Source organism: Drosophila subpulchrella, chromosome 2L, assembly GCF_014743375.2.
Source record: "Drosophila subpulchrella strain 33 F10 #4 breed RU33 chromosome 2L, RU_Dsub_v1.1 Primary Assembly, whole genome shotgun sequence".
NCBI lineage: Eukaryota > Metazoa > Arthropoda > Insecta > Diptera > Drosophilidae > Drosophila > Drosophila subpulchrella.
This window is the reverse complement of record NC_050610.1, coordinates 10,055,743-10,068,384: the sequence shown is the minus strand read 5'-3', so window position 1 is coordinate 10,068,384 and position 12,642 is coordinate 10,055,743. Positions and strand designations below refer to the sequence as shown.

General features: G+C 40.8%; 3 protein-coding genes across 3 annotated transcripts; 2 read left to right on the top strand and 1 right to left on the bottom strand.

Annotated features, from left to right (window-relative positions):
* The first annotated feature begins 901 nt into the window (after positions 1-901).
* Positions 902-2,929, top strand: LOC119546705. The gene is made up of 3 exons (XM_037853184.1): positions 902-1,288; positions 1,845-2,013; positions 2,076-2,929. The coding sequence occupies exons 1-3, from the start codon at positions 924-926 to the stop codon at positions 2,790-2,792; spliced, it is 1,251 nt and encodes a 416-aa protein (XP_037709112.1). The 5' UTR covers positions 902-923; the 3' UTR covers positions 2,793-2,929.
* Positions 2,930-3,751: 822 nt separating this feature from the next.
* LOC119547001 (lysosome-associated membrane glycoprotein 1) lies at positions 3,752-7,927 on the top strand. The gene is made up of 4 exons (XM_037853667.1): positions 3,752-3,957; positions 6,137-6,469; positions 6,669-6,890; positions 6,949-7,927. Exons 1-4 carry the CDS (start codon positions 3,903-3,905, stop codon positions 7,287-7,289), a joined length of 951 nt encoding a protein of 316 aa, XP_037709595.1. The 5' UTR covers positions 3,752-3,902; the 3' UTR covers positions 7,290-7,927.
* Positions 7,928-8,172: 245 nt separating this feature from the next.
* On the bottom strand, positions 8,173-11,921 carry LOC119547000 (intraflagellar transport protein 88 homolog). The gene is made up of 8 exons (XM_037853666.1): positions 11,793-11,921; positions 11,540-11,736; positions 10,810-11,050; positions 9,996-10,755; positions 9,715-9,914; positions 8,554-9,460; positions 8,379-8,468; positions 8,173-8,320 (listed from the first exon to the last, which is right to left on the bottom strand). The coding sequence occupies exons 1-8, from the start codon at positions 11,919-11,921 to the stop codon at positions 8,199-8,201; spliced, it is 2,646 nt and encodes an 881-aa protein (XP_037709594.1). The 3' UTR covers positions 8,173-8,198.
* Between the last annotated feature and the right edge of the window lie 721 nt (positions 11,922-12,642).

The following is a 12,642-nucleotide window of genomic DNA, read 5'->3' as shown; positions in this document are numbered from 1 at the left end:
TTGTTTTTGTTGTCTATTTTAGAAAATCTGAACATTCAAATTGCTTTAATTAATGTTAAACAAATCCTCTATAAAATCACAGAAAAAAAAGTAAAAATGTGGGTAACAAGACGAAAAACAAACACTGCTTTTTGTATTATTTAAGTTTAACTATAAAAATATAAATATTAAAAGGTCATAAAATATGTAAGCTGTAATATTAAATGGAACTTACATCAAGAAGTAAATGAACATCAACGGAAAATGGAAGAAGGAGAACAACCAAAAGCTACATAAAACTTGAAGAAAAACCCTAAAAACAAAGTCATGTACGAGTAACGAAAAATGAAATGTTTGAAAAATTTTACTGAATTCAATAAAAATATTATGTTGATATGGAATTAAGTAATTCCAAATAAACAAAAAACAAACACAGATTGTGTTTTTATTTGTTGTGTATTTTTGGGTACGTTTCTTTTTTTTATTTATTTTCTACAACGATTATGAGTATTACGCAAGCGAATAATTAACTTTGGATTGACACTTGACTGAGAAGCATTACGTTATCAAGAACGAGTTGTGGTAATGCAAATTCGAATCGGAACGTGATAAGATAATTAGCTGTCCATCGCTGCAGGTGGAATCCATCAAACAATATGGAAAGCAGATGCAAACAGAATTCAGGAAATCAAGTTAGTAGCTAAATACGCCCAAAAAGATCGACGTCTCAGCCTTGCGTGTTGAAAAATATCGAAAAATTAGACATCTCGTTGTCGCCTATTAAAGAGGTATATAGTTATATAAAAATTAATGCTACATATGACTGGATATACATAACTATAATTAATTGCGCTGCTGGGTTCAAGTCACATCATAGCCAGAGCTCCGGCGACACGTGTATAAATTGCGGATCGCACGCTTGCTACTTTTCAAACGATCCCAAAATGTGTAGCGTTACGTTCGACGCGGACGTGGTTGCTCCACCCAAACACCTGGACGCCCCCTTCTTCGAGGAAGTTCTAGAGACGGCTCTACGAACCGCGCGAGTGAAATTGCTATCCATACATATTCGACTAGGCAGCAGCACGGGCGAAAACTACTGCAGTCAGATTTACCGAGCGAAAGTATCCTTTAAGCGTCCTGATCATCCGGAGCAGGAGATCGTGTTTATTGTGAAGAGCATTCCCCACCTAGATTCAGTGGAGTTTATTAATGATCTGCAAGTGTACCTGAAGGAGAAGATCACGTATTACGAAGTTCTGCCCCGGCTGGAGCTCATGATGCAGTGCAAACGGCGATTCGGGCCAAAGTGAGTGGTAACTTAGGATAATAAAAGGAATATTTAATGTGTACTTCTAAAAGTGTATCTAAAAATTGTACCAAAATTAAGAAATGCTTATAAAAAAGCTTACAAAGGCGTGACATTTTCATAAAGTAGACATGTATTTCTCCCACATTGAAGGATATTTTTTATATACATAAAGAATTTTAACGGTAAAAAAAAATTTTAAATCCTTTTATCTCAAACAGGAAGTCAGTTTTCTAAATTAACGGCAATTGATCTAAAATGTATAAAAATAGGTGCTTTAAAAATATTGGGATTTGTAAAAATGAAATAATGAATAATGAATAACTCAAAGAATAAATATTTTCTATTAATTTTCGTTAAGCTATGAAAATTGTAGTTCAATTTTAAATTATTTTTGTAGCAATTAATATTTTTATTAGTGAGGTAATGCCAAAACAGTGTTTCTAAAATGTATACAAATATTTAAAAGAGTATAGTAATATAGGGAACTACTCCTACTTAATTGATTCTTCCGATAAGAAACACATAACTATACTGATACATTTCTTATCCGCAGACTTTACCAGTGCATAAAACAACCTGAGAACACACTTGTCTTCGAAGATCTGGGCCAGCTGGGCTTTGTGATGGCCTCCCGAGAGGAAGGCTTGAACGAGGATCACTGCCAACTGGTCATGGAGCACTTGGCGGAGTTTCACGCCACTTCAATGGCCCTGGCGGTTCTGGTGAGTTGTTTTAAAGGGAGATAGTCTATCTATACTTAATCAAACAATTTTGGACAACACAGGATCCCCACATCTTCGATACCTATACCGATGGCATGCTATCGCCGCGAGGACTTGAAAAAGACAGTTTTCTGATGCAGTTCTTCTCGGGCAATGGCAAGGAGTTGCACAGACTGGTGAACTCGTGGCCTGGTTTTGAACGGATCGCCGGAAAGATCGGCAAGTACATGGAGAACCACCGGGCTAATTTGGTACGTAGTCAGGCGCCGTTGGAGAAGGAGATCAAGGTACTGAACCACGGTGACCTGTGGGTCAACAATATGCTGTTTAAGTACGACGCAGCAAAGCGTCCGCAGGACCTCATCCTCATCGACTTTCAGCTGAGCGTGTGGGGCAGTCCGGGCATTGACCTGAACTATTTCTTCTACACCAGCCTCTCCCTGGAGGTACTGCGTCATAGGCGACCCCATCTGCTGCGCTGCTACCACGATCGACTGGCCAAGACACTGCTCGATCTTGATTTGGGCGTCCCAGTACCCAGCTACGACCAGATCCTGGAGGAGGTTCACCGCCGCGAGGCCTACGGCTTCTTCGCCAGCTATGGCATCTTCCCCACTATCAGCCAGGATAAGACCCAGACCGCCGACAACAATCTGGAGAGCTTCAAGGACGCCGACTTCGCCAAGCAAAAGTTTCGTCAGATGTTCGAGTCACGCCGACTGGCGGAGACCCTCCGCTATTCGCTACCGCACTTTGAACGCGCCGGCGTCTTGGATTGAGTAATTACTCGTTTGCCACGTTCAACACGCATGCTATTTGCAATATAAGTACAATTATCTTCAATTAAACAACTGGCTATTATAAGGTTATTAAGCTCTTGTAAAATTCCATAGTTTAGGATTAAAGTTGTTCAAAACAAAATAATTAAAATCTGTTTGCCTTATGATTTTGATGTTCCGAAAATTTCTGTCTTCCAAATTTAATGCACATGGGCTAACTTTCGATATGCCTGGGTTCTTTATATTATGGGGGCAATTACACTTAGTAAGGTTAAAGCTTCTTCTTCTTCGAAGAAAACGCAAATACTATTTCTTTCGCTATGCCAAAATGATATGCAAAACTGTCACCTTTATTATTAAATATTTCAAACCGAAGTTGTGAACCTTTTTAAATTTTGTGTCACTCTCGATTTCTATATAACGGTAATTTTAAAAGTAAAAGTAATTCCACCAAGGTGGCAATACTGCACAACATTAACGAAGTTGCCATTATGTGAAATATCGATTAAGGTTCAGGGATGCCAGTTCGGCTAAACTATTTCAATTCTAACGTTATTTAACTTATTTTTTTCTTAAAGGTAATGAAAAACATAAAATGTGTATTTGAACGTGATTTACAACTTTTTTAATCATGTTAAATTTTGGAAGATAAGCAAATATTATTAATTTTTAAGTTGGTCGATATTATTCGTAATCACAACACCAAAATTTATGGATTTAGAAAAACTTGAAATTTTAAGAGGTCGGAGCTGTTTGGAACTCAGGTTTCCAAAGAATCAACAGCTTCAAAGTTTCTGACAATTGAGTTTCTATGGGACTGCTGGAAAACAGCTGACCTAAATTCAAAGGTTCCGCTTGTCAACTATTCATGGAACACCCTGTGCGCTGCTAACGTTATCGATAACAAATTGGCCGTGTTATTACGTTCGGTTGTTTGGATTTATCTATCTAGCAGCCTGGCCACACTATTCACCAGAGCTGAAGGAAAAAAGGGGAAAATAAAAACTAACTCGGACGAAGCAACAACAAGCAGAAGTTTCGCCAGCGGAGTGAACTGAGCAGATTGGATTGGAAAAACGCAGCACGACCTTAAACAGATCGGCATTCAATATGTTCGCCAGCAAATTGTTGCTATGCTCGGCCCTGCTGATGCTAAATGGCGCAGGTGAGTGATGGGAAAACTATGGAAACCCTTTATTTTCGCAAGCCAAAAAAAAAAAAAAACTGCGTCGCGCTGGAGGCCTTTGTTCAATGTGCTTATTCATCGCAAATTATTTATATTTGTCGTTTACTCGTCGCCCCACGCTTGCCGTCTCGCTCGCGCTCACGTAACCAGCTGGGGCCAGACCGATTGTAGTGTTTTATCTGCAAAAAAAAAGGTTTAAATAAAATAAAAAGGCAAGGGGAGTACGAGCGAAAAAGAGTTTCGGAGAGTCGCGAACAAAGGGAATGGAATGTAACTGCAGTTATTCAGTTTTATCCGCGTTTTTGAACCTTCCTTCGTACCCACATATGTACACATACCTATGGGTTCGGGTTCTAGTGGGTTCAAAATGGTGGCTCTTACCGTTGTTACGGCCCCCAGGTCCCTTCCCCACCCCTCTTTTGGCACCGACTAGTGCATACTGCATCCCGAGAATAGCTAGATAAAGCCATACATCCCATACATCCCGCCATCGCCATGCAGGCCCATTCTATTTATCATCGCTCTGCCTTCGCCTCCCTTCGTCAGCTATATAATTACACTTGATTCTCGGCAGCTTCTAAATTGTTATTTATTTGCCCAACTCGCTGGCCCATTGTTCTCCGCTTATCGCCCATGGGGGCGTCTTTTGTGGACGGTATTACCCCCTGGTACTGGCACTACTCCGCTTCTGGTTGATGTCATTTGCAGTCTCCGATTTCTAGTTCTTGCGGTCTGGGCATGGCTGCTATTTTTCCACTCCTAATCTCCATAGGCCGGGGTATTTGCATTTGATTTCACAACTACTTAGGTACGTCTATAATGTATGTAGATCCCGCATGTGGCACACATTAGTTTACATGTGCGATAGTCTTGCTGATACCAATAGAATCGGAAAGTTTTAGGAACACCAACAACATGTTGTGCAAAATAATTAAATTAAAGACCGCAAAACTTATCAGGGGGTTAGAATCCATCAACAAAAACTGTAGACCTAAGCCTGAAACTGAAAAGATGACAACACTATGATTCATTTAAGCGATTATATATATAATATTAACCATTTGGTTAACTACTAAGTCCATCCAGCCACTGCAATCACACATGCTTATCCATAAAAAATCAAATGACTTTCAAAACTTGACCTTCACGGGAAAATTGAAATAATAAAGTACATACAACGAACGAAAAAAGTGTGAACTATGTCCTATACTATCGGATTCCTCTGTTCCTTCTAAAAAACCAACACTTGCACTCTTCCTGCATGGCAGTGGAGAATAAATCTTATTACCACATGCGATTTATTTTCCCAGCATTTTTCCCTCTTCGCCGGAAAAGTGTATTACATGTCTAAGGCGCGACACGCCCCTTGTCTGCTGTCTTCTGTCTGCTTTCCTCAGTCTGTGCTGTGTGCTTGCTTAACTTGCATTTAAAGGTCATCTCTCTGGACTGCATTACCAAACGGCATTGAACTAGAACGGGGGGCCGTGGGTGGATCCGTGACCGCACATTGAATGCTGAGCTTAAAACAGATTCCATGTGAAAAATGAATAGGTATATAAAGTAAAACACTGCTTCAATTAGTGTATGACTCACTTATACCGATGGGGAAACAACAACACGTTGGACTTTGATTTGTTTTTGAAATACGAGTAGTAAAAAGAAAAGCAGAAAAGCTACATAGATAAAACTGAACTTTGTGGCTGGAAAAGTGCCTTCTTTTGTTAACTTTATCATCAATCGAGCAACGCAACCATGGTACGGAATGACATTCCATTCTCAACTTAACTCGTATATTCACTTTAATATTGTCAGCATATATACACATCTGCAACTGGTGACAACTTGTGCTGCTCACCGCACATATCATTCGATTCTATCCTTATCACTCTGTGAAAACGGAAATAAATTATTCATTCAGTGCAATATGACTCACACTCATGGTTACTGGTTAAGAGATTCGTTAAAATGAAACATAGGTTATGCAATGATAGCAGATCGTTACACATATTCCAGATTTAGTTCGGAAGATCTAAAATTATCGTTTCCATTAGAATAGACAGTTTTTAAAGCTGCCTCTAGTTTCAAAGGGTTTATTTGCAAAAAATCTAATTTATTAAACAGACATAAAATTTTAAAATTCGTAACCCTTTTTTTTCAGTGCTCTCCCAAACATTGATTGGTTTGCCGGGTTTCAAGACTCCTGAAACGACTTCGGAACACCCATCAACCAACAGCACAACCGCATCCACCTCAACAACAACGACTTCTACAACTACAGAGAAGCCAATCACCACCAGTTCAACATCGACGATCCCGCCGACCACCCCCACAACCTCCACTGAGCCACCAAAGACGACGACCACACCAGCACCAGCGCCAACCACGACCCATGCTCCTCAACCTTTTCCGGCGCCCTCCGTGGGCACTTGGAATGCCTCCTGCATTATGCTCCAAATGGCAGCCCAGCTTAACTTCACCTACGAGGATAAGAGTAAGGAAACATTTAGAATTTAAGCATATTTAACGTTACTTTAAGTCCAAACAGCGTTTTCAAAGAATGTTTTTCAAAGCTTGTAACCTAACTATAAAAAATGTTCTGTCTCCAAGACATTATTGTTGTCTTACATTCTTGCAGACAGAACTATGTGCAGAGAAACCTGACTAAAGAAAAATACTTATTTTTTCTTCAGATGGAAACCTTACCCACGGTCTTTACAACATCCCCAGCAACGCCACAGTTGAAGACAAAGAGTGCGACAGACCGACCATCCAGAATGTTCATCTGATTTGGGGACCCAATACTTCCAAGCAATCGCTGCTGATGTATTTCGACAAGAAGAACGACACCACTGTGCTCTCCTCCATTCAAATCCATCTGACCTTGCTTGCTGAGGACTTCCCCGATGCCAAGGGTATGTAGATTATACATTTTTGTATAAAAAGATAACTTAAGTAATCTTGATATTGCAGAAAATCAAACGCTTCAGCTAATTCATAGGAGCGATGGAGAGTTCAAGACTCCCGAAAAGATGTCATACCATTGCACACGAGTTCAGAAGTTGAATCTGACCGAGACCATCGATGCTAAGGAATTGATTGGATGGATCAGCGTCAGTCAAGTCCAGGTGGAGGCGTTCCGGGCCACCAACGCCACTGGATTCTCAACCGTGCACGACTGCGATAGCTCTGAGACGTCTGACGTAGTGCCCATTGCCGTTGGAATTGCCCTGGCTGCACTTATTCTGGTCGTTCTAATCTCTTATCTGTGTGCTAGGCGTCGCTCCACCTCCCGTGGCTACATGAGCTTCTAAGAGAAGGGCATCAGCTTATTTTGGGGCAGGTTAGGAATGGAATTGAAGGAGAACGGAAGGCAAATCGTTAGAGAGAAAATTAAGATTGATTTTGATAATTGGAAGCTGTCTGTGAATATGAGAAACGATCCATTTTGTTTTGTTCCTTTTGATTTGTAGAAGTTGAAGTGGTTTGTTTTGTCTAGGAACGAGAGAAAGAGGGAAATAGAAAATCAGCAAGCATAATGTTGGGTAAAGAATATCAAAAAGTACGATCTATAATGCTGTTAATGTGTCTGTAACTGTCAAAACTTTGTATTGTGAAATGAAATTATTTTTGATTTGTCGATTTGACCGAATTTTCTTGATAAGAACAGAACACTAAATTTTAAAATTGCAATAGAAGCACATATTTTACTCCATAAACCAATCACTTAAATTTTACTAGCGTGTCATTCAAATAAGGTGAAATCGAGCGAGGACAAGGTTATGATGGTGGTTACGTACTATACGCCATTTGACGATACCAAGGCGATAATTTTCAATCCAAGCTGTCGAAATTTTAAATTTTCAAATCTTATAATATCAGAACACAAAAATGTATGTATTACTGGCCTTGAGAGCGTAATAAAGATAAAAATATTCAAAACCAAACTAAATATGTTAGGTTTAAATGGATTAAAGACGGATTTTCAGATCGATTGAGGGATAGTTGAGAATTTCGATTATTGTCAGTCGAGATTCAGTGATGTGATTCGGAAGACATTTGAGGGAATCTTCGTAACCATATACAAAAGGTTTAAACAATCTTAATTTTGCTACCTTAAAAAAATCTTTCAATCGTGGATTAAACAGAGTTACTTGCTCGCTAATGGTTTATTAATTGTACAGACTTGTCCCTTGATATAACAATAAGTTAAAAGGATGTTTTTAAATGGGCAACAAGCTTTCAGCATTCATTTCCGCATCATCATCTGAATCGTCTCTGCTCTGCTGTGCTCTGCCAGTTCGAGGACGTTCTGCAGGAGGTCCCAAAGGATCGAACTGCTGAACTGTAAGCAAACCAAAGTTAGCTTACAGAAGATCTCTAATAGGGTGACACAACTTTACCTGAATACGTGGCTGGACTCTGCGTATAGGTCATGCCTTTGGATATGTCGCTGTTCTCCTGCAAGCGTTCCTCATTGGACTGCCTGATGGCTACAGGATAAGATAGAAAATATATGAGCTCAAATATATACTGAGTAATATATTATTCCTTTCAGAGTAATGTTCATCAACTTACTTCGCAGGCGGCTGCTATTCGAGGCCGCTGAGGAGAGGCGCTGTTGCTGGTATCGGTGCTCGTTCTGACGTTCCTGCTGCTGCTTTTGTAAGCGTGCATATTCCAGGCCGTACCGCTCGTGCAAATCTCCCAGACCCAGCGACTTGGTCACTTGCATCAGGGCCCGTACGCACGTGAGGTTGTCCGGAAAGCGAGCATGGATCTTCTGGAACATACCCAGATACTGCTTGGGCGGCAGATAGGAGTTACGAAAGCAGCTGGCAATACGTAGCATCAGATTGGGATCGTTAGGATCAGCCAAAACCGCCCGTTCGTAGTAATACAGCGCCTTTTCCGTGGCCTGCAGCTTGATGTAGTAGGAGCCAATGCTACTGGCGATATTGATGTCGCTCATGTTTATGCGATACGCTTCGTGGTAGTACTGATTGGCCTCCTGGTGGTCCTGAATCTGCTCATAGAGCGAACCTACCTTCTCGAACAGGCGCGAATCGATGTCCGAGGCAGAGATGCCGAGCACCTGGAGGTAGGCCTGCAATGCAGCCCCCGGCGATGCGTTTCCCTGGAACCCACCACCCAACCGGCGTTCCTGCAACTTGGCAAGCTGATAGAACACATGGCTGTGCTGCACTGAATGGGGCATCATTAGCTGGGCCTTCAGCAACTCGAAACGCTCCTCAGCCAGCTCGAAATCCTGCTGTGCCAATGCCACCAGGCCGAGATTGTAGTTGGCCTCAAAGTTCGTAGGCTGGAGTTGCAGTGCTCGCTCCAAACGATCGCGGGCTGAGGTGAAGTTCTGCTTCCGGAGGTCCACTATGCTGGCATTGATCAGAGCTAGGGCGTTGTTTTCCAGCGCTCCGATTTCCTGAAGCTGGTTAAGACACTGTGTGGCCATCTCCAGGTTGCCCAGCTGAAAGATAATTTTAATGATCTTGAGTCCTTATGAATAGAACTGATAAGTCGGTCTCTCTATTATGAATCATAAAGCATAAATCACACTTAAAGTTTTGATAATTATAACGCAATTAATAATAACTACTTGCCACTGTTCACCACAATCATTTACGGATGACTTTACTCTAGTAAATATATAGGTCCCAAATGTGAAATCCCTTGATAATAAGATGAGGGGCAGATTTTGTTTTTCCCATATGCACAACTTACACTTATGTAAATGAAACTTAGGTTGGTCAGAGCGCTGGCCGTCATAGATCCCTGACTTTTGCGATCGTACATTTGCAGCGTTTCAATGGCTTGATTTACGTCATTTTGTCGAAGATAAACTAGGGCCTTGTTCAGTTCCAGCTCGTTTGCCAGCCATGCCAGATTAGAGGTCTTGATGATCTCAATGCACCAATTGTATCCTAAAAATGGGTTATAGAGATTTAAATTTTAAAACAGAATCAAAAACATATCCTATGATAATGGTGTCCACAATTGCTCACCATCATTATAATTCTCTTCGATTAAGGGTGAGATCAGATCTACAATCATTGTGATGGATCGTTTTTCGGAATTTCGACGTTGACTGGTGTACACGGCTAGGTCGTCTTTCTTAAGAGCTTGGAGAACTGAACGTTGCTTTGCCTTGGCCGAAAACTTAACTGACTCCTGGACTTTTTCGTAGCTTCCGCCACCCTCTGCATCGATTACTGCCACATCCGCGCCTCCACTTTCTTGGTGGTCTGAGGACTTGTCCATATCGGGATCCCCAACTTGACTACCCTGATCGGTCTGCTGTTGCAGCTTGATAATATTGCTCTCACTCCCCAGATCGGTTTCCGTTTCTCCGGGCTGGACATCGCAAAGACTTCGAAAGGCCGTCTTAATCTTCTCCACGTCGCCCATGGCGTAATAGCAAAGCAGCAGGTGGATGCCACTCTTGATGTCCGCCCGCTCCGACATGATGAATTCAAAGCTGGAAGCCGCATCCGAATAGGAACCCATGCGGACAAAGAGGATTCCAATGTTCTCACGGATCTTCAGCCGCAACTGGCTTAAGTTCTTTGGCACCGAATCGAGGGCCATGCGGTACATTTTGACCGCCTTCTGGTATATACCCATATTGTAGTAAATATTACCCATATTGATCTTCAGCTGGTTAACATGCGGAAACATCTTGTTCTTGGTCATGATGCTGTAAGTGTTGAGGGCCTCGATGTGCAAATCATTGCGTTCGTATTGCTCCGCTAGATTGAAGAAAACCTGTAATCGACATTTTCAATTGGGATTTTAAGTGATCATCTTAGTCCCTCTCACCGCATAAGTCAAATCAAAGTTGTGGTATACATTCTCGCCCTGCTGGTCCCGAAATCGATGCAGGGTTCGGTCTAAGGAGAAGGCTTCCTTGGCCTTATTTAAGGACTCGGCCAATGCCGATTTTGCCTCAGAGTTCAGATCTCCGCTAGATCGAGCTGCAGTGCTTTGCCAGGCCAACACAATGGACGATTCCAAGAGCTTCACAATCTTGCCCTCCAGGTTCTTATATTTGATCTGAGGACTGTAATTATTAAGCAGTTACATTATGTGAAAATATAGTTTTTATCATAAGAGAGTTATAAGTTGTCAGAGAGTTTTTAAACCTTGTGGTTGCCGCCTGAGCTCACAATCTAAAAAACAATTCTGTAATCCTGAGTCAATGCTATATTCTGCAATATTAACTCCATAATTCTCCCTGATACTTAGTAACCCCGTGGCTGACAACAGATTCATTATGACCGTAAGGAACTTCTTAAAAGTTTTGTAGAATGGATAGCTACTTTTATCCGGGGAAAGGAAAAATATATCTTTATGTCATTCCACACCAAAATACCACGTAATACTTTGTACAATTCGTTCTATAACATAATAATAATATTATTATTATTTGATTTTTTGTTTAGGTCTTTTTTACTCCTTAGACATCTTATACAATTGGCTGTTAAACATAACCTTCTTAAGGATTAATACTTACCTAATCGTTCATAGTAAAATTTTGGTTTATACTTACTTCACTTCCTTGGCGGCATCCACAGCGTTTGCAGAGGAAAGAGTTTGCTGCTTGGCCTTCTCCAGGAAAAACTGGTCAAACCTTTGACCAGCAGACCCGCTATTGGCGGCATAGCCAACAGCCCGGACTGCTGTCGATGGTCTGGCCAGACCTGATTTATCACCTCCTCCTGTCCGACTACTAACCAGATTGCCCCTCTAAATTAGATTCATTATACTAAAGGAACAAAAATCAAATTTTAGGCTAGACTCACCGAAAATAGCTGCGATGTGGGCGGTCTGGGCCTGCCCGCAGCCGTTGGAGGAGGAGGAGGAACTGCCTCTGCATCCGCTCCAGCTTCTCCTAATCCTTGGTTCTCATTGGCACTGCTTTTTGAAGCCATTTTTATCAATCAGTTCCTATAAAGTTCTGTGTTCGCGGCATTAAAGTGAATATGTTTCTAAAAAATTGACAGTTCTAGGGGTTGGTCTTTGTTTTGGTCGCGTTTCCTTGGTGACCAAAACTCACGACTTCCATGAACACCTGTGGTAAAATACCAAAAGAACTACTAGTCATAAAACAAAGTAGGTTAGGTATTCTTTTAAGAACAATTTAGAAAAATAGTAAGTTTTATTAAGTTTAAGTAACCTTCAATATATAATAGACCTTCATCAAGCTTAATCGTTTCAAAAACTTACCAGAATATGCGAACGTGAATAAAGTAGAATGTTATATCACTGTGGACGGCAACGTAGTTACGAAGTGCACCGGGATAGTATTTCTTAAACTAAAATTAATGCATACCAAGGCTTTAAAAAAACAAATTGGTTTCGGATAAATGCCGTGAATTTTATTTTTAATAATCACTCTTTGCCCCAAAATTTGATATTAGGAATATTTAATATTAAACTTTCCTGCAGAGGAAAACAAATGTCAGAATCTCCTTTATATTTCCATCTATTAATTCTTTAAAGGTGATATACAAATAGGACAGAATTATGTTGATTACATTGTCAGATTAATTTACACGTATCATTGTTACCATTGAATAATGTAAAAAAGATATTGTTATTTCTTGATTTCTCACCCTTTAAAAATGGATAGCAAAGTTTTATAGGCTCAAA

Coding starts and splice junctions, on each gene's coding strand:
- LOC119546705 (XM_037853184.1), top strand. CDS start 924: ATGTGTAGCGTTACGTTCGACGCGGACGTGGTTGCTCCACCCAAACAC. Junction 1,289..1,844: donor AAACGGCGATTCGGGCCAAA/GTGAGTGGTAAC, acceptor TCTTATCCGCAG/ACTTTACCAGTGCATAAAAC. Junction 2,014..2,075: donor CAATGGCCCTGGCGGTTCTG/GTGAGTTGTTTT, acceptor TGGACAACACAG/GATCCCCACATCTTCGATAC.
- LOC119547001 (XM_037853667.1), top strand. CDS start 3,903: ATGTTCGCCAGCAAATTGTTGCTATGCTCGGCCCTGCTGATGCTAAAT. Junction 3,958..6,136: donor GCTGATGCTAAATGGCGCAG/GTGAGTGATGGG, acceptor CTTTTTTTTCAG/TGCTCTCCCAAACATTGATT. Junction 6,470..6,668: donor CTTCACCTACGAGGATAAGA/GTAAGGAAACAT, acceptor TTTTTTCTTCAG/ATGGAAACCTTACCCACGGT.
- LOC119547000 (XM_037853666.1), bottom strand. CDS start 11,921: ATGGCTTCAAAAAGCAGTGCCAATGAGAACCAAGGATTAGGAGAAGCT. Junction 10,756..10,809: donor ACTTTGATTTGACTTATGCG/GTGAGAGGGACT, acceptor TGTCGATTACAG/GTTTTCTTCAATCTAGCGGA. Junction 8,469..8,553: donor GAATAGCAGCCGCCTGCGAA/GTAAGTTGATGA, acceptor CTTATCCTGTAG/CCATCAGGCAGTCCAATGAG.